At 32.3% G+C, this 27,223-nt stretch overlaps 2 protein-coding genes across 2 annotated transcripts in view; both read right to left on the bottom strand.

Annotated features, from left to right (window-relative positions):
- The window catches only part of LOC149902582 (protein O-mannosyl-transferase TMTC1-like), a 72,439-nt gene that overhangs the window by 41,740 nt on the left and 3,476 nt on the right, over positions 1-27,223 (bottom strand). The gene's annotated exons all lie outside the window — the stretch shown is intronic.
- On the bottom strand, positions 1,589-3,088 carry LOC149902583 (uncharacterized). Its single transcript, XM_090110206.1, has one exon. It carries the CDS (start codon positions 3,086-3,088, stop codon positions 1,589-1,591), a length of 1,500 nt encoding a protein of 499 aa, XP_089966332.1.

Here is a 27,223-nt window from a genome sequence, read left to right as displayed (position 1 = left end):
TCGACGTTGTCAACCTTTTGACATAAGACTGCTCCTATACCTTTATTTGAAGCGTCGCATTGAATAATAAAAGGTTTATTAAAATCAGGACAACAAATCACTGGCGTCGTGGTTAAGAGTGTCTTTACTTTAACAAATGCGTTATCTGCCTCATCCGTCCACTTAAATGTTTTGGATTTTCTCCCTTTTGTCAACTGATGGAGGGGTGCTGCAATGAGTGCAAAATTTTTAACAAACCTTCGATACCAACTTGCAATTCCAATAAATCTCTTTAACTCTCTTAAATTTTTAGGTCTTGGGAAATTAATAATAGCTGACACTTTTTCAGGATCAGTACGCAATCCATCTTTATCTACAATGTATCCCAGAAAACGCATACTTGAACGCGCAAATTTGCATTTTTCTATATTTATTGTTAAACCGGCATCTTTTAATATGCTGCACACTTGTTTTAGAATGTTCAGATGTTCCTCTAACGTTTCTGAACAAATAACAATGTCATCCAGATAAGCCCAAACTTTGCCCTCTAAGGCATGAAACAAAATATCCATGAGTCTTTGTTGTGTTTGTGATGCATTTACAAGACCAAAAGGCATTACTTTAAAATGATACAACCCTCGACCAGGCACTGCAAACGCTGTCTTCTCTTTACTACACTTATCCAGTTCAATTTGCCAAAAAGCAGTTTTGAGATCTAGAGTACTAAGAAATTTTGAGTGTCGCAAGTTGTCTAATATAGAAGCCACTCTAGGCAAGGGGTATGTATCTCTTTTAGTGACCTTATTCAACTGCCTACTATCTAAACAAAGTCTATTGGAGCCATTTGGTTTTTTAACCAGTACTATTGGAGAACACCAAGGACTGTAAGATGGCTCTACTACATCCTTGGCTAACATTTCATCTAGTTCACGTTCAATAATTTTCTTAATAACTGGAGAAAAATTGTATTGCTTTTGGTATATCGGTTTACTATCACCGGTATCTATTGTATGCTTCAGAATTGTTGTTCTACCTAATCCTGACCCAATTTCTTCCTTAAAATAATTAATAACCTCATATAAAGACTTTTTCTCATTTTCATTTAAATTTTCTTCACTTATAATTGCTGGTTCTTCATCTGATACCGTATTAATATGTAAACCCTCTTTTATATCATAACCTTTAAATGTAAACCCTATATCAAATAATTCAAAGAAGTCCTTGCCTAAAATCAGGTCTTGAGACAGATTAGGCATTACCAATATCGACATGACGTGAAATTTATTATTAAAATTAATGGGTACATCAACAATTTCAGAAAGAGTGTGATTAGTTCCATCTGCAGTAGAAATGTAAACGGGTTCTCGTTTCTGCGTCTTTAAGTTTACAACCTTTAAATATTCTATAAACCTTAAATTACCCACGGATCTAGTAGCTCCCGAGTCCAATAAGCCACTGAATCTTTTACCAAGTATGTTAATACAAACGTATGACCTATTATCACACTCCTTCCGAAAGGTCAGAGGCGAAATTACTTCTTGTGACATGAATAGCCGAACGTAATTTAACCAGTTCTGCCACTCAATACTGTTTCGACTAAGGGGAAAGGTTAGTTGGCAGTGTCTTGCCCTTCCCCTTTCTCGTTTCCCATACAATTACATTCTTTAGATGTAATGCCAAATCGACCACATCTATAACAAAAAAGTCGTTGCTTGGGCGCTGCACAAGATCGAAATAAGTGTCCAGATTCACGACAATTCCAACATCTGGATTTATTACTATATGTCTTTGGAACTAAAGCTTTTACTTCATGTATCTCGTGATTATTTTCAATACTAGACTTATAGGCTAAATCCGGTTCCATAGATCTATAGGAAGATTTAGGTTCTTTGAAGTTATCACAATTAATTTTGGTTCTTTCCAAAATTCTCAAAACATTAATCAAATCGGAAATAGAAGAAAATACGTCCCTACATACGGCTCTTTGATAGTACGGTTGAAGATTTTTTATAATTATCATTATTTTCTCCATTTCCGAAATTTTGTTTGGAAGTCTATTAAATAAATTTTGCATGACGGATACGTAAATAACTACAGATTCATTAGAACCCTGTGTTCTAGATTTCGCTTCAGCCAGCAATTCTTCTTGATAGTACGGCGACTGAAAATTACGTTTTAATAAGATGACTAGTTCATTCCAGTTTTCTATATATTCTCTATTAGCGCGAAACCAAATTAAAGCATCTCCCTTAAAAAAATCAATAGCGTGTCTCCAAAGATCTTCATCCGTTGCATTTCTAGCATATTTCAATTCATTCACTCGCTCAATAAAAGCGTTAACACTAACACTAGTGTCGCCCGAGAACTGAACACCCCATTGGCTAATAGGCACCAACTTGTGTCTTAATATTTGGGTCACTTGAGCATCATTTACTGACGTCGAATTAAAAACGTTCTCCGGTAATTTATCATGAAAATATTGAATGCCTAAATCATCATGAGCAAAGCTAACTCTCTTTTGTTCTAAGTCTACTTTCGAAGTGCATTCTTTGTTTAAATACGTTTCGCAGGGGACTTTAGATGTCGACGGCCCAATGACGTCAACATCCAATTCATTAAGTATCTTATGACTATCTTCACCCAATGATTTTTGTAGAATTTCTTTCATTTCCTTAGTAATTTTATCATCATCCTCCATATCATCCTTAGCCTCTAAATCATTAAGTAATATAACAGCCTTATCCGACAAAGCTTTGTGCTTCTCCTTATCTAATGTTTCAGCTGCTTCAATGAATTTTAACCTATTCATCACATGAATTAAACGAGAGACTAAACGTTTATAAAGCTGCTTATCGGGTTTTTCTTTTAATTCGGACACATAACGTAAAATGCAATCTAATTTATCTGAGCATATATCTAATTCATTACTAGGATTTTCACTACATTGGCTGGGTGCTTTTAATTCATAAGAAACCAGTTTTAAATTTTCAACATGTAACATTTTTTTTAAAACAAGTTTTAATGCTGAGGCTAAGCCCCCTGGATGTACGTATCCACGGCACGCGAGTTCAAACTCCACCTCATCCTTTAACAAATACTGTGGATCCATAATTAAAAGGTAGGTATACTATAAAATCTAATGCGCCTATAAAAACCGTGCAAGAAAGAATAAGTTGTATCCTCAAATAACTTACATATAAGTGTGTATAAAAAGATCACTATCCATGTAACACTAAATCTTATATTCGATCAACAAATTTCTTATAAACAATCATTCCATATAATATACATATTACACCAAATCCACAATACTTAATAATAAATAGAAATCTTATTTTGACAAGTATTAAGCACTTACATGTATTCAAAAAAATAATGTATTTAAACTATTTTAAAATACTAAATTAAAACTAAACGAATTAATCAAGTATCTATTATTGAGATTAACCCGCTAGCTAATTAAAAATAACAAGCACAGTTTTGTTAAATTAATATACTAAGAGTATAAATAAATAATCCCATTGTTTTAGCGTTGGGCGCCATTTTGTTATGGGTTATTTTTCTTAAGCACACGGTGATATGAAGCAAAACAACCAAGCTATTATGAAGGAAACGTTTTATTTCATTGACGTACACAATCAATAGAAATCTTAACTAAAAGTAAGAACTAGGTGCATATACTTATTATAAAAAAAACAGTTAGACTTAACCAGAGGATAATAACTAGTAGGTAGTAACTAACGTAACTAATTCTAACAAGACTTATATCTAAGTAATCTTAGCAAATTAGTGAGGGCGCCAGGAGGATTTTATTTATTGAACGGGATCCTTCCAATCCCTGCCTTTTAGTTAGCTCCAGGTAGTAAAAATCAGTCGCATGGATATCGAACGCGTATTATTTTGATCACGAGATTGAAGGCGTATCATACAGGCTACAAACAAGACATTATTTTAGTTTTTATTTAGGTACTTTTGAGTTTTAATTATCTTAACATTATAGTTCTAAAATTATAACTTACCCCTTCTCGCACGAAAATAATAGCACAAACTTAGAATATGTAATCACACTTATAATTATTATGATATTATTTCAAACAAATTACACCGACAAACGGTGTGCCGAGATCCACTGCTCAACGACCACTGTCCTTTCAATGACATCGTATAAGGATTTCCAGACGTTTCTTAAAAATATTAATAATTATAAAAAATGCATTGAGATTCGTGTGGATTTGAACTTACGACCCGCGGATCTACGCCCCACATTAGTTCCACTGAGCCACTCGTACGATAGTTCAAGTCGTGAAACTACGTTACAATTATTGTTAGTTTACCAAACATAACAGTATAATCCAGCTTAATTAATATAAAGCTAATATTGGCATATTCACTAACAATAATTTAGCATTGCTGATTCAGTCAGCGAAACCGCAACAAAACGATTATAAGCTTTCATTTATAAGCATTACATTGCTACACTAATTTGAAGCATTCGACCGTAATGAACATAGGCAGGTGTGGTCAACCTTTGGTTACTAATATAATAATGATATTTTTTTATTTGTTCCGAAAAATGCAATTAAGAGGTGCATCAGTTTATCTACTGATTCGAATTATAAAACAAATTGTTGTGTTGATATCCCATTACATAGAACTCTAATTTTATCACGAAGAAGGGACAGATAATAAGTATTATTTGATCATGAGGCAGGATTTTAACATACTGAACTATCTATCTAAGATCTACCTAATAGGGTAGAGATAGTATTTAATAAACACATTGATAAAGAACTTTTTGAGGCAAAATGTATTTAAATGAATACAAAAAGCATTATCTAAGTATCCTTTGAGTTTTGTTATGTTTTAATACACGCGATTCCTTCATTATTGTTTTGTCTCTCAGTCCGCACCTAAATGCGACATTTAGGGTGCACTCACACACATCAGTCACCGTCACGGCACGTTACCGGACAGGATTAAAAAAAAAATATGTATCAATAGTTCTAGTATGACTCTGTTCCCACACGACAGTCGCCGGCACGAAATCTATCAGTGACGTCACCGGTCAGGCACGTCAAATAATCTTTCCATACATGTATCATACTTTTATCCCCACTCACCCGGTGCCGTCACGTCTCAGTTCAGTCAGCGTCGTGCTACCGTCAATTGCTACACGTGTAATTGCATTTTATCCGTCAGGGCAGTATCTGTTCTCTAGCGTGACACACGTCTAATCACTGACTAACCTGATGTATGTGTTCAATGATTCAGTCAAACCGGCGACGTGACTGACGGACAACATGACGGTGACTGGTGTTTGTGGATACGTACACAAACCGTCACCGATCAGTCATCGGTGACTTGACGGTGACTGATGTGTGTGAGTGCACCCTTATCTGACATAACTTTTTAAATGTTATCGTGGTAATTTTACTTTTAGCTGTTTTGGCTACTATTTAAAACATTTTAAGGCTAGTTAGTATTACTAATACTAACTACTTTAATTTTTTTAGTGTTTAGTAGTTAAAAGGTAGACGAGTAAAAGGTTTCCCTTTCCTGAGAATAAACATTATTCTATATTCACAATAAAACTTATAATGGTTAGGTTGGTAGGAATTTGACTTGATTTAAAGCTATATTACAACATTCGTGACTGACATTTTTAAACCAAATAATACTAACGAAGTATAAAAAAAATGTAATATAACATAAAACGCACCAACGATATATAACAACTGGCTTAGATCAATAAATTTCATTTCGTTTAATGATATACGACTAATATTAATCTCCCTTAGGCACATATTATGATTTGCATAATGGTATCGAGTCATGATTTCAATATTGGAAATCATCGTACAATTTAATCTCTCCCAAAATGGTTAGGTATAAATTATTAATACAGATTGTAGAACGTATTACATTGCTAAATATGTCAGTAAAATTCGAAATAAATCGCGTTTAATGAAAGAAATTAACGAAAACGTTATTTCCTCATCTAAAAATAGAATTGTCTTCTATTTCAGGAATATAGAATTTTATTATTACACATTTTCCGTCTTGAATAACATAATAATTTGGACTAACCAAACAGATATATTAAATAAGAAGGTCCTAAAGAAATGCTCCTAAATCCTTACAAATACGAAGGTAATTTACGAAAAACATTCCAAATCATACATCATTCGAAGCATTACCTGTAACTAGGATCTTAACTCTTATCTCGATGATAAAGAAAGCTCCACAAAACCTAAGATCGTCTAATTCCGGACATTTTGCCGCCACAAATTCAGACATCACACTTAAACAACCCGGAGTCGGGCACATAAAACCTAACGTAGTTTTCCGCTTCACTAAATGTCACAGACTCACAGCTGAGATATAGCCTACGTGTCAACCTACTTTTGCTTCCAGAGTGAAGGCTGAAATATTGAAAATCTTTGGCATCTATAGAATCATTTCCAGGCTAGCGCTTATTCGAGCGGATACTTACTGATGATTTAACTCGGGTTGTGACGTCATAATGTGGGTAAGATATGGGGAATGTTCCACGTATTAGGTTAATCGATCATGTTCCTATAAACTTTAACTGCAACTTTGCTAAAATTTGTAGTCAGTAATTTAGATCTTTTGTGATAAATCCATTGCTTTACTAAAAGCTTTATCAATGATGAAAAAAAGCATTATACACGATGCCTTATCTCAAATCTTCTTATGCTTATTGAGCGATGTTCTGAAGTATCCTACATATTTCTAATCAGCAGAAACAAAAGTTTTGAATGGAAAATAAAAATGAATGTATACATATACCTATTATACTAATAATTATTAAGTCTAGCCACAACGCTTCTATAGAAATTTCCAATTATAACCACACCCGAAACAAACAAACCTCAATTTAAAACTAGCTATCGGAAAAGTCCTAAGCAAAAACCGTGAACTGTTCTAGCGAGAAATTGGCAAGCGTGTCTCTGAAACAATGCAATAAGTGCTCGGCTAAGCCTGTAATAGCAAGCATACCGTGCGAGCTTCAATGATTGAAAATGCATCCACTAAATTGTTGTTTGATCATGGATAAACAGTGTCAATTGTCATAGTGCGGTACGGATTGGTTTAGAATTGGTTGACTTTGTTTATGTAGATTTATGGTAAAATGTAGAAGTGTTTTAAATTAAATGTTGTAACCCTCGTATTGTTTATGGAATCCTGGTATCTACCTACATAATATGTATAAGATATGCACACATGATAAGATTATCGTCATTGATTAAATACTTCGGCATTTTCAGATGTGCACAGCTCACAGTATTCTTTTAAGTTTGTTTAGCAGCTATAATTTATGTTTAGATATTACACATATCTAGGCTACGTTTATCTAAAATCCTGTACGTAAATACAACCTTACCCTGTCCCTAAATAATGTCTTGAAATGTGGAATGTTTGAGGAGAAATTTGCAGATCTCTAAAGTATAAATTCTACGTCAGGCCCGAAATAAATCTTCATTTGAATGATCAGCCTTGTTGACTCTCAGTATTGACATAATTATACCGTCCTACGACCCGTAATGCAGGGCTTTGATGTGTACACGCCTTAATAATAATATACTTAGTCGCTTGATGGATGTGTAATGCTTTCTCTACTTCTAACATAAATATACTTTGCGGGATATACATAGTTTGTATGCGATGCGGGATAATAATAATTATGTGAAACGTAAAATGCAAATTTTAGAGGCCGCCACTTTGGTAATACATGAAGTTTGAATCTAGGTGGAGACAAACAAAAAAAGGACGGAAACCTTAAAGAAAATTAATCCAAGAAACATATTATATTGAATAAATATGCTACATACACAACGGGCCTCGGGACTACGTACAAGGAAATAGAAACAAGAGCGATCCTTTTCGAAAAAGGCTTGTGATATTTTAGGTAATCTAATTTCTGTCACTAAAATGTTATGTATTATCGATACATATTGTCCTCAATATTCACTTTCATACAAAAGTGATACCACGTACCACTCTCCAATAGAATAAAGGATCACATGACTTTCAGCTTTCCGATACCCAGTAACTAATTGTCGTTCAAATTATGATTTTAAATGCCGTATCGTGCGCGTATTGTTCGGTGTTTCGAACTTTATACCTTTATTTTTAACTTTATAGCCGTATTTATGGTTCCGGATTGACTTTAAATGGTTTGTTTTTGTTTCCTTTAAAGCTTTTCAATCAGTAAACGCTATTGCATTCTTTTCGACTCTTTGTTTTGACTTGTATCAGATAGCGAATGAAGAAATAAATAATTTCACGTGGATTTATTGACGATAATATGAATATTATGAAACTAGATTGTGCAGAAATTACAGTTACAATTAATTACAAACTACAATATATACTCATGTAAAAGTTTAAAATATAAAAAGGCTACTAAAACAGTTATAAACAATGTTATAAACAAATTAAGTTTTACTTGTTCAAATTACAAACACAGATCAAACCAAATGGCTGAACTATAGTTTAAGAACCAAATTAAGAAATTGTGTTTTTTTGAGAAGAAGAACGTTTAATTCAGGACCCGGTTAAGGATACATATGAGGATTTATGGTCTACATAAAACCATAATGTCATCGTTTAACCCAAATTATTTTAAAATTATTTATTCCTCCTCTGGTCAACCCTTTAAGCGGCTATAATTATCAAATTTAGGTTACATGATAAGGGCTCATTGTTGGACCATAAAAGGATCTTTTATTTAAGATACCTATCCACCAAATTTAATATTAGAGCTTACTATGAAAGCTATTTTTATAGGCACTAAGATGGCTTACGTACTAAAGCCTACTCTATCTAGAGATGCAATTTCTCCTTCGTGTCTACAATCTATATAATATATATATATATATATATATATATATAAAATACGCGTGATGCCGTGACCAAGGAAAACCCGTTTTCCTTGGTCACGGCATCACGCGTGAACGGGTGGACCGATTTCGATAAATTTTTTTTATAATATTCCTTGAATTACGAGGATGGTTCTTATGGAAAGAAAACATAAACATGTACCACGGGCGAAGCCGGGGTGGACCGCTAGTACCACATAATCATAAACCTGGATAACAATTTAGATTTTCCAAGTTCAAGTAATAATAGAAAAGGTACTGAATATTTGCCCTCTATCGCAAAGGTTTCATAATGAATGGTATAAGTTGGGGAACGGGGCTTTGGCGAGCCATTACGGGGCTTATTATATTGGGCTAGGGTTCAAATTAATTTGGTGAATCCCCAATAAAATGTTGGCCAATAATAATTTATTTATCGGTCGTGTCGTTACATTATAAATGAACGTTAATAATTAATGGCTGGTAATTGTGCTGGGTAATTGTTTGAACAATATCTCGCTAATATTTTTTAATGTTTCTGAAGAGGCTTAAATGATATTGTAAATATTGAGTTAGATCGACGTATATTAGGAGATTAGAATTTGTCTATCAATTATGCTTTTTATATTATAGTTGTTATGTGTCTATCAATTATAAGATGTTACTTATGAATTAGTAACAATAAGAATTTAGGTAATGTGAAGATTTAAAATTAAAACAAAAAAAACTTTGGTAAATTCATTGTAACAGTGCATTTACATCAAACGAGCGAATGCTCATTCTAACCCCACTATGTCAAATTATTTTAGTGTATACAGGCGTAGAGAACAAGCTCACGAAAGAATGCTCTTGCTCTAGCTCTAGCTCTATGTTCCTTTGATGTAAAGCACCGTTAGATTATAAGGATACATTTATTTTTAACAATGTATTGTGGCCATTTTACTCATTAGGTTAAGTACTTTCGATATCAGTTTAAAGTTTTTTGATATCTGCAATAGTTACGGAATAATCGCTTGTGCACACTTAACGATTACACCCTGTTTATCATCACGCTAAGACCAACAGGAGCGGAGTAATGCGATGAAACCGCGGAGCACATCTAGTCTAGACATAAGGTCATAATAATATTATACTGCGTGCTGGTTTTAACTGCTTTTAATAAAGGTATAAAAATAAATTGACGAACTCTTCAACGTCCAGTTTTTTCAAGTATTTATTTTTATTTATAAACTCTCTTTGAATTTGAATCAAGCAATTATTTTAATATTCTATAAAGCGTTTCACTAGGTTAAGAGATATTTAACGAGGTTGCATTAAATTATGTTGATTTAAATAGATGCTTCGTAGTATAAACTCGTTTGAATGTAATCCCAAGTGTATTGCACGCCTCATAAGCGTAGCGTTGAGGTGGGTACTACTGTCACTTCGCGCAAAACATCTGATTTTTCAAACTTAAAATGTCTTTATGTATCATACATTGCACTTGTAAGATAATACATACACACACATATTAAGAAAAAACACTATTTTTAACGTTCATGATATTTTTGATGTCATTTTTGTTATTTAAACTAGTTAAAAAACAGTTTAAAAAAGTTCTGTCTTGGACGTCCGTGTGTCTGTATGTGCGGATCCTTTTTCTTGTTAACACGATAGCGACCGAAATACTTTACTAATCGAGTCTTTTTTTTTCTCTTACGCTTGAGTATGCTCAGGAATAGAACCCTTTCATTTTTCAGGGTCTGATTCGATGTGGTTTAATTGTTATTAAATAAACAAAAATAATAATTAATAAATATTTATTAAAAAAAAATTATGAGGCGTGCACTTTTGGATTTTCCAAATTATTTGAATCTTTATTGGGTTGGAATTTTGAGGGAATAAGATATGAGTAGGGGTGAGTTAACTATATTAAAATTCTGAAAATCTCCATAAATAAATTATAGTTTAAGCTTGCCATTTTATGGTGGAGAAATTAAAAAGTATTCATGCTGTTCGATATTAAAATCTATTTCAATGTTGAATTTCATTCAATTTTTATTATCTGTTACATCCATACATCTAAGCATTCATGATTATAATTATTAATTACATTTAAAAGTGGGAATAAAGCATTTTCAAAGGACTTTATTTACTCATACTGATTTCCGCATTAAAGTAAACATAAGTAAAAATGTTCCTTTTAAATACGTTCATTGACCTGTCACAAATTACTTACTATTTCCACATAATAATTATTTCCTAATTTCAATAAAAAGTATATCAAGCAATAAAAACATTCATTGACCTCACATAATTAAAATGAAAATGAGGCATAAAACCTAGGTTTAGCGTTAGTACAATTTGAGCACTATTGCGACATCGCAAGTTATTCAAAATAATATTTCTGCGACTGTCACTGATTGGCACAGCAGTAAATGTAAGCATGACAAAATCACCACGAGTTATGTGGTACAAGGTATAAACGATTATTTTTATTTTTAACTACGCGTTTTAGTTATAAAAAATACATTCGGGGTAAAACAGATGTTCTTCTGTTATTTAAAATTATTAGCATCAAGGTAAGATTTTGTATATTTTGTAGGTAGTTTTGTTAAAATTACATAACGGTAAAAATTAAAACAATTCTTAAATCGGAAGAAAACATTACACACAATGCACTTCACACAATTATTTACCTCTGTACTTCATGCCATTATATACAAAGTATGGTCTAAATAAATTACAAAAAAAATCTATTTTACTATCTTCCTAATCTGGTGAGTAGGAAGATAGGAAAAGAGATTTTTTTTTTGTTTATTGAACAATAAGCCCATCAAAACAACTTAAAATTCGAAACACTACCAAAAAGCTTGTCGCTTACACCGTCATATTAAATAAAAAAGCTCGCGTGCGCCCCAACATTAATTTACTGCGTGAAAAGAACCAAGAACTGTACCGAGCCTGCGGTGAATGATAGTAATGGATAGGCCTCAGTGCGGGAATTATGGCTCGTACCTCAATAGCTTCCTTTTATAACCAACTTCGGGGTCACGCACATTTATACCTCCTTGGTTGAAAAATGTGACGCGAATTTTGAATTTGCTATCTAGGAACTAAATAAAGGAGAAATTGTGCCCTTTAAGTATGTAAGAATTTATGTTTGTATGGAATTTTGTTACTCTTTTACCAAAAAAAAAAACTAATAGAATGCAGGTAGAAATTGTCCTTTTAGTATTGTATGTAAGAATTTATAGTTGTATGGAATTTTGTTACTCTTTCAGCTCATCGAATATGTACGATGGTATTGAGATTAACATATTAGAGATTTTAATCTCGATGAACACAGGCTACTTTTTAACTGGATACCATACTATGAGTTATGAGATCAAGGTAGTTAAACGTACGTTTTTGGGGTAGAATTGAATGTATTTTGAGGATCAAATATTTATTAAATAAAAACAAGCCAGTAACTGAATACCATTGTAATTTTACGTTAGAATAATATTGATACATGAATATACAATGAGAAATTGGTTTAGAAGTCTAACCTTCATAAGATATTTATTTTACTATAGGTACACTTATTTTTATAATTTTGTATAACATAATTAAAGTAACCAATGGACATGTTAGTTTCCAAACATTATATTATGTACTTACATACAGTCATACCAAAATACAGCAACAAGAATAATTTGTAACTTAATCATAATAAGAACAAAGGATTTAAACCAAACGTTGTACTAGACGTTCAACAAAAGTCGGATCCAAAACCGAGCTAAAACATCCATCCACTTATAACCCTGTTCCTAAACCTATTTCGTATTGTATCAAATATTAGTCTACGATGCAATCCGCCTGCCACCTGTCTGTTTCCCTGTGTATTCAGCTTACTGAGTTTCCCGCTTGAAATTACATCGAATGATGTAAGATTTGGGATTTCGCTTCTTTGTAGACGCTATTGTGTTAATTAGTGAAGAGGTTAGGTTGTCTATCTGAGTGACGTCATTATTTTGTTGCTTTGATTCGTTGTATTAACAACTTAATAATAATTGGATATATTTGTTCGTTGGAATAGTAAGTTCATTAACAATCAGTCACCGAAGTATGAACTCTTACTTTAATTTGAAAATAGGGTGCTGTTAATCTATGACCATATATTATATATTGTAAACATTGACGACAGAACAGACAACGAATAATATTTGGTAAGGACGATACCTACTCTAAAATGAATTCGTTTAAAATGCAATGTTGAGACTAGTAAAAAATCGTATCACAACCATGTACATTAGAACTCCTCTCACACCCTTGTTAAAAGTATCTCGATATTCATACAGAATCGTGGGTAGTATTTAAATAATTCCGTTTCAAATTAGATTGCGCGTTACGCACCGCCATCTTGAGCACGTGCCAGATACAAAACAATGGCTTTATGAGATATTTCCAAATTAACAAATAAACCCTTCAAATATTTAACTTACCGTGGAGTTTTTATGAAATATATTTATCAATCTTCCGATGTTATTTTGCGGATTTTCCTCGTTTCGTATTTGTTTGAATCGATCAGAGTTTAGATTGATTTTTGTAAAATATACACGAGCTATGAGATAGTATCTTGCCCTGGTAGTGTTATTTGAAAAATTCATCGTAATGCTTAGTAAACTTTAATTTGAATACTTCACAAAAAATAACAATTGTAAACAGAACAAAAGAACAGATGAATACAATAAAGGAAAATCAGAAAAAAACACGCACATTTAAAAGTAAGCAACAGAAATGGTCCCAATACGTCACCCTGCGAAACCCCAAGACGGTTCGCCGCAAACATTTATGAGTTGCGATTTACTTGAAGCTTATTATAAATTCCACACACGCCAAATACATTTTACAAGTGGATATGTAAACGTATGCCTACAAGGGACACATTTAAATACCTTTGAATTAAATTCCCTTCGCCCTTCATTGTTTATGAACGTGCCAAATCTCGGAATCATTGTATTGTTGTTCCTTGCTTGACGTTTAATCAATAACTCATATTTATTTATAAGAGAATTCTGTATACCGAATAGTAACTTTTCTTTTGTGTTCGGAACAAGTCAGCGTGAATTCAAAGTATATTTCTTGGAATATTTAATGATTTGCTGATACAAATACCAAAACATTTGAGCGTTTTAACCAATCGAGCGTTTATAGAGACATTAAACATTTATTTGGTTGTATAGCAATTATTCCTTTGTTATTGGTAGATATTAAAATTGAGGCTTTTCCTCACATCGCTCATAAAATTAATATGATACGATTTCCTTCCCCGAAACTTCGATAAAACGTTAAAAGCCATGAAAATAAATTCTCGTAAACATTTTCTATTTCTTCGACGATAAATTATAGGTCGTTTTATAAATTGTTTTTGAGATTTATGATTTTGTTGATTTCTTAACTCTATGAAATTAATTACTATAGGTAAAGTTAATTACAGTTAACCTAAAAACTTAAATAATTAATGTTTAGTCCGAAATTTTCGTAGCAAAACAGAAAACAGGCCTAAAGACAAGAAAATCGTCTCTTAGTATTTATGGTTTGAAATAATTCATGAGCAACTTTTCAAAGCTTCTTACGAAGTAATATTTAAACATGTCTATGATCAAAATCCATACTAATATTATAAATGCGAAAGTAACTCTGTCTGTCTGTTTGTTACTCAATCACGCCTTAACTACTGAACCAATTTGCATGAAATTTGGTATAGAGATATTTTGATACCCGAGAAAGGACATAGGCTACTTTTTACCCCGGGACATAGGATTGGTTTTATCCCGGAAATCCCACGGGAACGGGAACTATGCGGGTTTTTCTTTGTCTGCGCGGGCGAAGCCGCGGGCGGAAACCTAGTTACCTATATTTATACATGTATATTATGATCAAAATAAATTATAAGCAATAAAAAAACAAATTAGCCTATAATGTCTGTAAATATAACATTACATGCAGCTGCACTCGAGAATAACAACCATGCAATACATTTAGTACTAAACTCATTAAAAAGACGAATAATCCATTTAAATATAGAAAAGAGCAAAGCATTTACAAGAGCAATTGCATGTTTATTCAAAGTAGATTTATTCCACGTTAAGGAGTCGAGGTCTAATTGCGGCAAGATATCATTACATTTGCACATTATGTAGTTCAATAACTTTCCTAGTTTTTACGTGCGAAGCAATTTAAATTTTAAATACGTGTCTTTAGAGACAATTTTTAATTAACTTGTCAATCTAATTTCAATCGATTATAATTTTGGTTTCTTATAAGTAAGCACCTACTATGTGAAATTGTATTTGAATGTGGTTTATACTCGTGGTAACATATTGACGAGGTTTTGGCATATTTTGGTAGATAATATTATTTATTTATTTATTTATTTAATAAAATGTTGGTAGAGCAACATAGGAAATGATTTGTATCAAGGTCCAGCGCGAGCGAACCCACGTGTTGAATTTATTTTTGATTTATCTGTTTTATAAACGCTCGCGACTTTGCGTGTTTTGATGGACAAAGGACAATTGAAAGAGATTTAACATAAACATAGAATTTCCATGGAAAAATTCATACTGCATTTTCTCCTCTATAAAAATAGATGTAACTTTTCAGATTTATGATATTTGGGTTCTTTGAAGAATCTTTAAAATATTTAAGTCGAACATTAACGCAATAGTTACTCTTAATATATTTAAATGCTTGCAAGTAAATTTTCTAATGTATTTCTATTTAACTAAAAATAAACCTTAGTACAAATGAAATTTGCGACAATCTTGATTAGCAGATGTTCACGAAAATGTATTATATTCACTAGTCGTAACAATTATAATTGAGGCTCATGCCTCGTACCAACTTGTACCAATGTTATTAACGTGGATATAGATATCTGGATGAGATTTTGAGATAGGTAGTATTTTGTATTTGCCAATTGTGGTAGTGTCGAGTATTGATATTCATTATAAGTTACGTAAGTTTTTTTTATAATATAACAACTAAATTCATTTTTGTAAATTTGCATAATTAAAGTATTTATTATTAAAATGAATCAATTTGAACATCTTAATCAGTATGAGAAACTATTTCAATAATAAGAATTATGTCGTATCGACATTAGACTTCAATTTTTGAAATAATTAAAAAAAGCACTTGAAACTAAAAAAATATTTTTGCCATTTGTCTACGGAACCTTAGAAACCAACCTCATTATAAAGCAGTTTTTACAAAATTGCAATGTGAATTTTAATTAATTGTTCAATCATTGTCGATGTAATCGCAAATTGTACTTATTATTTCATTCGCTTGGTACAATTTAATGATACTCTAGGCTTTTGTTCAGTTATTAGCTTGAATGAGTAATTGCTAGCGGTATTATAAAACGTCACGTGACATTTTGCAGGATTTAAATTTAGAATTTTATTTATAAAATGGATGACATTTTTTAACAGATAATTAGGTTGGTTTAAGTGCCTGGATTAGATATTTTTAAATAGAACGTTTATATAAGAATTTCCAGAGGTATCGCTTATATTTTTTTCTACATAGTGTTTTGACATCCATTAATATAAGGTTTAAACAATGATAGAAAAATTTTGACAATATATTACTCAATTTAATACTCCTGTGATACCTATTAGGTACTATATATTCTTATCATTACAATTATGTATTTCAACACTTCAACAGCGCAAATTTTCTATAAACTATTGACTTTTACCCAGATCAAACTCTTACAAATTAGATAAGGCTACATTTGTTAACATAATATTGGAGAAAACAGAAAAATAGTCACATCCAGTTCTCTACATCTTGGTACGATTGCCAAAATTTCAGCGTACTTCGAATTGTAACTGCGCGCAGACACGCGATTCCGTTCTCCTTTCATTAATATTCCGCTTTTACATTCATACAAACTCACAAACTTTATCTATATATCTTACCTTCGAAATTAAACAATTTACAACTGATTTAAAAGTTTCATTTATTAATCTATGGATTAAGTTGTTGTGACTTTGCCTTAAATGTCACGTCACGTACCTACTTATATGTATAATGTCATTGGAATCTGATATATTATGTAATATCTTATGTAAAATCACAGAATACTTAATAGTAGCTAACGCCAGTAAAATATTAATAAAATTTTAATTTGGTATAGAGAAAGAGAAGAAGAATTAATAAAAAATATACACAAAACTAAATGCACACATTAAAGTAGCGTATCACAAATTGTGTACACCAACCACTAAAAGCGGTAAAGAATTTTCATTCATTATTTAAATATGTATAATATTGCGCGTATTCTGCCAGACAGTCATAAAAGGACAATTTTATAAAATGTTACTCTGGCATCCCACAAAACATTACATGGCAAAAATAAAAAGATCACTAAAGACAAAAGTGATAATCCCGTATGAAATAGAGCAATTTGAAAATATTATAAAGCCTAACCGTATAATAAAAAGATACATTAAAGGTTCAAACACGTAGCGAAGTTACGGATTCCATAAAACTTGTTTTATTCTCAATCGTAAAAGAGACACCGCCTTCGCCCTGATTTTATTTTACGTTTTATATCAAAGCATTATTATTTCATACTTCAATACAGACGATTCAACGTATGTACTATAAATAGGACATGCTTTGAATTCGCTCTTGGATTAAACTCATGAATTGCATCTACAAGGAGCATGTACAAAATATCACAAAAAAATATTCGAATCCACGAATGAATGAATAATCTTTAAAAAGCTGTACGTTGGGAAACCTTTTAAGGTTTTCGTTGAAATATTTTCTATAAGTATATTATATAAAACTGTTTTACGTGCACAAGCAAAAAATACAACTGTACCAAAAACGAGAGCTTCTGAATGTATTCACAAAAGACAGCTTACAAAATGATTATTAATGAAATCAGTACAACCAACATAAGTAAAAATATGAACACGAAAATATATTACATTTCAATGCTTAAATTTTATTTTTTAATTATACCTTTTCGAGATCAATAATAAGTATAAAATTTTATAGAATATCATCGAGTATGTACAAATGTAAATTGCTTTAAAAGTTAAGTCTAAGATACAACAAGCATGGTCCACATTCTTCAGAATTAAAAGTAGGTACATCAAAACATAAGTGAACGTAGAATACGTTACAACTCTATACTAGGCCTTTTTATATTGCTGAAACAGAAATTGAACCTAATACAAAATCACAATTCAAACACATTTTTGAAGTGAATCTTCTTAAGGCGCGTTGAGAGTAAAATTTCAAGGTCGCGTCATGGCAATACCGTCACGTCATGGAGTAAGGCGACGATTTTGGTATCTCTGAATCTTGCCAAAGAAGTTTCACTTCTGACACGTGTGCTCGGCACACTCTTTTTACACACTTAGCTCCAACTGTGCACTGTCCGTCCTCATATAAAATGAAATAAGAAAACTATCTCAGTACTGATATAATTTGTACCTATAAGTACTTGAAATCCTAAATTCCAAGATTCCGCCATAACATACAAAACATAAACCAACAGATGTGTTTTATATAAGAATTACGTTAGGATCGGTAGCTTCTCGTAATAAAACCGGGCGAAACTTAAACAGGCCACGGATTGTAAGCGTCACGGATAAAGGGGAATTCTAAGCGTATAAGTGGTACAAATTACAAGCTTATGGCTGTTTAATTACGGTTCATTTTTAATTGCAGGATAATACATGACTTAAATTAGTATGAGAGAAAGATTTTTTTACTGTCAATAAAATCTTAATAACTTTTAAAGTCATCGTGCATCATCAAAAAGCATCGCTCTCATTAAAGCTTAAAAGTTAAGAATATTTAATTTGTCATAATAGAAGTAGGTAGTACAGCTGTTGTAGAAGAAGGCAAGCAGCCTTTCTGAATAGTATATATTTCAAACGCTTACATTGTAAAGGCAAGTGTAAAAATACACAAATAAACGCAAACAATATTTTGCAACAGAGACCCACTTGTTAGTAAGACCGTGACCCATTTGAGACGAATGCATTTTACATCTGTTACACTGACCGATTTTAGCGGAATGGGAACCTTCTAGACCTTACTTCTGCTCGTTTGAAAGTTTTTTTTTAGTATCATTTTTATACATACTAAGTGCATATATAATTATTATGCAAAAAATACATTTTAATATTTAGTTTTATTGCATTCAATAAATCAGAAAATTTTATTTTTGGCCCGCAACAAATGACGTGGGTTCGAATCCCGCCTCGAATGTTTAACAACTCATAAAATACATAATAATTTCAGCCATTTTTAATGTATTAGTAAGTACTTCTAATGTACATTAGAACAGAAGACAGATATTGTATTATGGAGTAACGTTAAACAAATTACTCAAACATTGGTTTACAAGAGTCAATAGAATATCTATCTATACTAATATTATAAAGAGGAAAAGTTTGTTAGTATGTAAGTATGTATGTATGTATGTATGTATGGTTTTCACGCAAAAACTACTGGACCGATTTCAAAAATTCTTTCACCATTAGAAAGCTGCATCTTTACTGAGCAACATAGGCTATATTGCATTTTCAAAAAAATTAGAGATCCTTACCAAAAATGCAATAATGTAACCCAAGGTGTAAAAAAATCCTCAATAAAACTTCTGTCATCGCGTGCGCTGCGGAATCTATTGAAGATAGAACAAAAAAATGTTCTACGGTATTATAGAATGGATCAATATCTACAAGAAAGTCCGCGATACCATATGTCCATCTTCAGTAGTTATGTTACTACAACAACTTTTTTACGTTTTCAAAGTAAATAGAAGTGCCGACAGTAATCAAACCATGTTATCCATACACATATATTAATCCTTATCCCATTAAATGATGTTTTATTATAGACTATTTCAATACCAGCAAAATACTTTTTAAATGAAAAGAATTGGATATTCCATTCAAAAGATATAACGAATTTATAAAAGTGTCAATCTACAGAAAATAGTAGGTATACTGTTCGAGCAGGCCGTAGTGCGGGGGTCACGGAGGAATTCTACCAATATGCGTCTTGACGGAACACAGTTGGGTTTTGGTCGGTAGGAATCCGACATAACCCACGGCCCCTCCCCCAGAGGCCGTGGGTATCTATGAAAGATTTCCCTACTAAAACAAAAAAAAAAGGCCGTAGTGCGGAACGGGGTAAAGGTGATTTTCATGTGATTAAAAATTAAACCTATAGTCCGACCTATAGTAGACTTTTCACTGTAACGATATCGCTATCTATGCGGGTGAAACCGCAGGGCATTGCTAGTCTTATATATAAAAATGAATCGCAAAATGTGTTGGTAAGCGCATAACTCGAGAACGGCTGAACCGATTTCGATAATTCTTTTTTTATTATATTCCTTGAAGTACGAGGATGGTTTTTATGTAGAGAAAACGTAAATATGTACCACGGGCGAAGCCGGGGCGGACCGCTAGTACAAATATTATAAAGAGGAAAGGTTGATAATTATGTATGTATGGTTTTCACGCATAAACTACTGGACCGATTTTGATGAAATTTGACACAGATAATCTTTAGACCCTGAGAAAGAACATAGGCTACCTTTTATTGCGAAATATGTACCACGGGCGAAGCCGGGGCGGACCGCTAGTTAATTATAAATTAGTGTACCTACATTTGTGAATTCGAATTAAATTCGAAATTCGCCATTATCAACATTTTTTTGGTTTTTAACTTTTTGTTAATTATATCCTTAATTTTATAACTTACACCACATTCCCAGTAACAGGACCGCAAAGCACTTAGGTATATAATATTTTTATTGCAGTCCCGACCCCGCTTAGGAACCAAGGACCCACTAAATAAAATATTCTTTACGAATGCCTGTATTATAGTGAACTTTGTTACAATATGGTAAGGCTCGTAGGATTTGGTTGCTTCAGATATTATAAATTACTAGCTGTACCGCGAGGCTCCGCTCCTGTCGGTCTTAGCGTGATGATAATAGGTATTATATAGCCTGCCTGCCTCGATAAATGGGCTATCTAACACCGAAAGAATTTTTCAAATCGGACCAGTAGTTCCCGAGATTAGCGCGTTCAAACAAAGAAGCAAACTCTTCAGCTTTAAAATATTAGTATAGATTATAGTAATACAGGAAATTAGATTGGTACAACAATGTTCCCAAGGTTTTGCAAGCATGTTAGAATAATAAGGTTTGAGATTTGGTTCATTAGAGGAAAATGCGCTGAATATAATTAAAAGAGATGCAATGTAATTATTTAACGAATTGCTAATTAAAAATGATTTATCACTGGTAAAGTTGAAGGCAAGAGGCTACGAGGAAGGAGTCCCAAGCGTTGGTCTGATCAGATTACCGAACACATGGACCTACCGATGAATACGGCGCTAGACGGCGCTACATCTTGCCACGGACCGGACTCGATGGCGACAACTAATTAACGACCCTGGTGGTGGGAGTCACGATCCTCAGTAATGAGGGAACGACTAAAGAGAGAGAGAATTAAAATGATTCGCTATAATAATAATTTGTAGTCTTTAAAATGCGTGTATTTAAATAAATAATAACGATAATTAAAGATGTATTTATATAGTGATTGATTAATGATTACGGATAGTAAATAAAGTTGTTTTAAAATGAGGTACTTTTAATATAAAGCTCTCGATGTTTTTGCAAAGCGAGGCCGTTAATTTCTCTAAATGTCAAGTAAAATAAGGGATAAATACCATGTTTATTTTCTGCGATAAGTCCCGTAATAGGCTTATTATATTATGTGCTATATTAATTAATAATTATGTTAATGGAAGAAGGAATTTTTATTAATTATATTTGTTTTTTTAATTCTTAGTTCTGCAAAGCAAATATTGAATACTTCTTAAGTAGTACTCAGAAAAAAGTACCTTATTTTCTCATCCAGACTCTAGTTACATCAGATTTCATTTATCCGATCGGTGTTGCATAAAATATCTTGCAGCCACATCCTTACACAGTTGCGCCTTATAATAGATATTTTCATAATAAATAAAGCATAGAGAAACAGGACATTATCTTCATTATGTTCCCAAAGGTTGTTCGAACCATAAAATGCATCCTTATCTCACGAGGCGCTATCAGCCGCTTTATGACCTCGTAAAGTGGCCTGTAGTGATAAATATTTTTGAAGTATCGAATATTAAAGTGCTCAAGTAGTTTTTAGAATGTGGAAGCTCCTTGCTACTGGGAGAGTAAATTGAAAGTGACATGTTTGTATGGAAAGGCGTTGGGTCGTATAGAATGTTCACTCTACTTATCAAGAGATAATATATTTATCGTTGTTTTGTATTAAAATGCATATTATCCGAGTGTCTTTAAAATTATGATACATTCAAGGGAATACGAGTGGGATTTTAAAATGAGAAAGTCTCGACAATATAAACAAATATTCGGTTAAATATTAATTTTATATTTTAACGTCCCTAGTAGCCCGTAATAATACATATTCATGAATAAATTATTGTCGATCAATTTTTTGGAGGTTCTGCGATTTTTTCAATAATGATTTTGAAAGAAGATCATCACATTGCGATATGTATTTCGTATCAAATTCTAATTCAAACTCGATTTATTTATTCAACTAGACCACATCAAATAAATATTATATACACTGTGTAAAAAATGTGCATTGCATACAAATATGTGGTTTAAAAATCCTGTTTTCCGGAAAAATATTTACAGAATGAGAAAAAACAAAATACACCATTTTAATCGAGGAGCGAAATAACTAGATTAAATTTAATTGGAATAGGGATGTGTGAAAAATCACTAGGTACAAATATTAGTAACAGTTGTCTAATAACCAAAGACAACAGTTATTAATTTTATCACGATTTTGCAACTTTTAATACATGCTTCTTAGTGAAATACTTCAATTTTATCAATTCATTCGTTATAATTTTGAAGTATGATACTTTATGAGCTAGCTTCACGTTTTCTTGTCCCCAATTCACTCAATTCAAGTTTTGTTTTCCTTACAAAGGTCTAAAATTATCTTATGCTTCCATGTGCATTAATTACAACATAAAGTAACATACATACTAATATATCTACAGATAGGTACAGTCTTCGCGTTTCAAATACAATGTTCATTAACGCTTTCGTGGATCTGTACTTCAAGATACTATACACTAAAATGTATCTATACAACTTTATAGACAAAATAATATTTATGACGTCTGTAAGTTAAAAATATATGATAACTAACGTTATAACGTCACAACTGTGACTGAGAAGTCACAGTGATTTGTAACTGTTATATCACACCTCACCACTAAGCTTGCAAATATCTATGGAAGAAAGACTTTAGCTACAGAGCGTTGTGCAACTATTTGGACTTACTCCAAAATGTGTTTATAAATTTTCATTTCTAGACAATGATACATGCTCAATGTTTGGGTCTATAATTTTGTATCTATACTAACATTATAAAGAGAAGGTATGTTTCTTCGTGACGATTTAAACTGTTGGACCGAGTTGGTCTATTCAAGCGAAGACGGGGCATGCGGCATGTTTTATATGTTTATACTGAGTTAATTTGCAAATTGGTAAATAATGTTTCAGTCTGATTTTTACGTAATATTAGAACCGTTTTCCAAGAATTAGAAGGCAGAGCTCCACGTGGTATACCCACGTGTTGTATAAGTATTTAATTTACTAGCGGTCCGCCCCGGCTTCGCTCGTGGTATATATTGACGTTTTCCGGAATAAAATATAGCCTATACGGATTCGGAAGAATCCCTCTAAGTAATGGTAAAGGAAATTTTGAAATCGGTCTAGTAGTTTTTGAGCATATTCAATACAAACATACAAAAATACAAAGGTTTCCTTTTTATAATATTAGTATAGACAACATGGTTTATATTCTAAATATTTGCGTGGTTCTAATTGCCTGAATAGATCGGAATGAATAGATATTAACTATTGAATTTCTATTTAATTTCGTCTCGATTATAGTTCATATTTTAAACTATTCGTAGTTTTGTTAAATTTATAAAGAGGCGTCGCGTCTGTTGATTTTGAATAATGAAATTACAAGTTTTGAAATAATATTAAAATTTATTCCCTTACATATATATGTACTACTACTGCTTTTACCTATGAAATATGTTTCTCGTGTTTGGATATTGTGTGTGTGTTTATAAATAACTAGCTTTAAGCCCGCGGCTTCGCCCGCGTTTTCAAAGAAAAACCCGCATAGTTCCCGTTCCCGTGGGATTTCCGGGATAAAACCTACCCTATGTGTTAATCCAAGTTACCCTCTATATGTGTGCTAAATTTCATTGTAATCGGTTCAGTATTATTTGCGTGAAAGAGTAACAAACACACACACATCCTCACAAACTTTCGCATTTATTATATTAGTAGGATACTACTATACGTTACCTATACATAATATTTATTTATCATTTATTCAGGAAATTATTACAATTCTTAAGACTAAACAATTTAAAAATTATATATATACTTAAAAACTAAAATTACATTGACATAATATTACATTTATAATAATTGAAACCTAATAAACTCAGAAATTAAGTAAAAGAATTATAACAACAACAGTTTGTTGTTATAATTCTTTCACTTAATTTCTGAGTAACAACTCACTTTCTGAGTAACTCTAACTCAATATAGCAAAGCGCCGTTCACTTGAAACTCAAAGTTTTCTTGGAAATATGAAAACAATAAGATTACCTTTTCAGGGCGGGTTTGAAGGAAACTATATTATTTTCTCTGAGGAAGCAGTGATATTTTTATGAAATAATTATAAATATAAATAGCATTTGGCTTCGCCCGGGTCATTGCTTACTGCGATGGATAGAAATCTATTTCCAAGTCAACGTTAAATATCATGAAATAAGGTCAATTCATATAGGTATCTACTTTCTTCTGTCACCTATGTGTAGGTACCAAGAAGCTTATATTATCTAATACACTGGAGATTGCACTATGACCATTAACTTGTAACAAGAAAATATGACCTTGAATGACGCCTGTATGTTTTTTTATCCCTTTCACACCAACTTGCCAAGTTAGGTGTGAAAGGGATAAAAAACATACAGGCGTCATTCAACGTCATATTTTCTTGTTACAAGTTAATGTTCATACTGAAATCTCCAGTGTATTAGATATAAGCTTCTTGGTAGGTACCTATAAAGGTTACAACAACTTTTTTTTCTTTGAACGAGCAGAACTCAAAATTTTGTATGTTTCTACGTATGTGTATTTTTGCATGCGTAATTGCGTTTTTTTTTCAAAGTCGTCAAAATTTGGAAACTTTTAAATTCAGTAAGTTTTGGTTTTAGTAGTCCACTACACTGCATACAACCGTAAATCATTATATGTATATGAAGCGAACACTGTGTACATAATAGATGGTATAGCCACTTTAAAATATATCAAGATGACAAACTCTTAATTTCACACTTATCTTTGATCTCTTTTGCGTCGTTATAAAGCAAATAACTGATAGTGATCAGCCGAGACTCTTAATTTCCGCTAGGTCGTCTCTGTAATTTGAAATTTCTCTAACCAATAAACGAAGAACCGATAAATTTATATAAAGCTACAAAATTAATTCCACTATCATACAGCTGTAATAAAATCGAAGCCACTAGGACATTAATTAAAACCTGTAAACCAATAAAATTCGTGACCGAAATCAGTATACAGGGAACGTCAATATTCAACACACGGTCTAATAAAATAACAATGAATGACCGATACATCAAATGGCTAATGAATTTTTAATCACTGCTGAAATTACCCACAATTATTCATCATTAATACCTACAATTTATTTGTGGCTGATACGTGTGTGAATTGGATATTTTATTGCAATTAAACATTCAATTGTTACGTTTTTATATACCTACCTAGTACCTACGCTGTATTCAAAATCAAAATACAAATACAACGAGCCCAAACTCGATAGTTCAACTATCTATATATATAAAACTCAAAGGTGACTGATATAGTGATCTATCAACGCACAGCCCAAACCACTGGACGTATCGGGCTGAAATTTGGCATGCAGGTAGATGTCATAACGTAGGCGTCCCCTAAGAAAGGATAGAAAATTCATCCCCCAAGGGGATCAAATGGGGGATGAAAGTTTGTACCATGAAAATTTATCTTTTCCACGCAGGCGAAGCTGCGGGCAACAGCTAGTTTCATAATATAACGCAGTTTCATCTAGTATACTTAGTAATTTCTGGCCTATTATGACTTATCGATTGCACTATATTATCAAATTATCACCCAATCAACACTATCTTTACAATGTAAGCTTATACTGCTGTACAATAAAGAGTAAATAAATAAATAAACGTAAGCTTAATTTCATGATGATGAAAGAAATAGATGTGAATGAAAAGTAGCTTCTTGTTCGTACTCTATAGTTAGTAAAAGGTTGTCTACATAAGGCTGAGCGGTTTTCCTAGTAAGATAATATATGAATACATAGTGTATGTGAAAAGAAAGTGGATTTACCAATAGACTGAATACATTTACGCCTACGGCAAATTGGGAAGCTGATCTTTTTAACCGGAACTGAAGTAACACACAAAAGCTTTTTCTACGCCACAATCCGATATAAATTTGAAGAGCCAGCAATTCTAGGGAAATGTATAGGCCTACAAAATGAAGTATGAATTTAAAAAAAAAGAATATTGTGAAGAAATCCTGGAAAGAACTTGAAATATTACCAACATTTGAAACGCTCAGATAGAACATTGGCGGAGTTTGTCATTTTTCCAATAAGAGCCGAATAAATCCAAGACAACTGCTTCAATTTACCCGAAATATAGCTCTCAATCATCTTGACGTTCAAAACTTTCGATTAAAAATAAAACACAAAACGAAATATTTGTTTATAAGATATGATAGCAAAAACATTCATACGTAACATTAAAAAATCGTTTTAATGACTGTGTTTATCCTATCACTTATTCTACCAACTAAATATCTTTACAAGATTTTTATTTGTACAGTTTTCTTTTCCTTGGTACAGAGCTGAGGTAGTAGTGTGAGCGTTGATCGAGCGATCCTTGGTTCGATTACCGGTGAAAAAGAAGGAATGTAAATTACATCCCCCATATCCCAGAAAATTTCATACTTAATTTTCAATCGGTAATAAATGTTAAAAATATGAAGATTCAAAAGTGCTAAGTGCTTCTAGAAGAAGTCTCATTGAATAAATAAATGTTTGCGTTTGCGTTTGAGTTTGAATTAAAAACACACACGCATAACTTTCCAAATTACCATACTGTCCGAATCGAATGTAACATTGTTCCATCAGATATTA

This window comes from Colias eurytheme, chromosome 15, assembly GCF_061535395.1.
Source record: "Colias eurytheme isolate Ceu_HAF_F1 chromosome 15, ilColEury1 Martin Lab GWU primary, whole genome shotgun sequence".
NCBI classification, from domain to species: domain Eukaryota; kingdom Metazoa; phylum Arthropoda; class Insecta; order Lepidoptera; family Pieridae; genus Colias; species Colias eurytheme.
The sequence above is the reverse complement of the archived record's forward strand: the minus strand, read 5'-3'. Positions and strand labels throughout refer to the sequence as shown.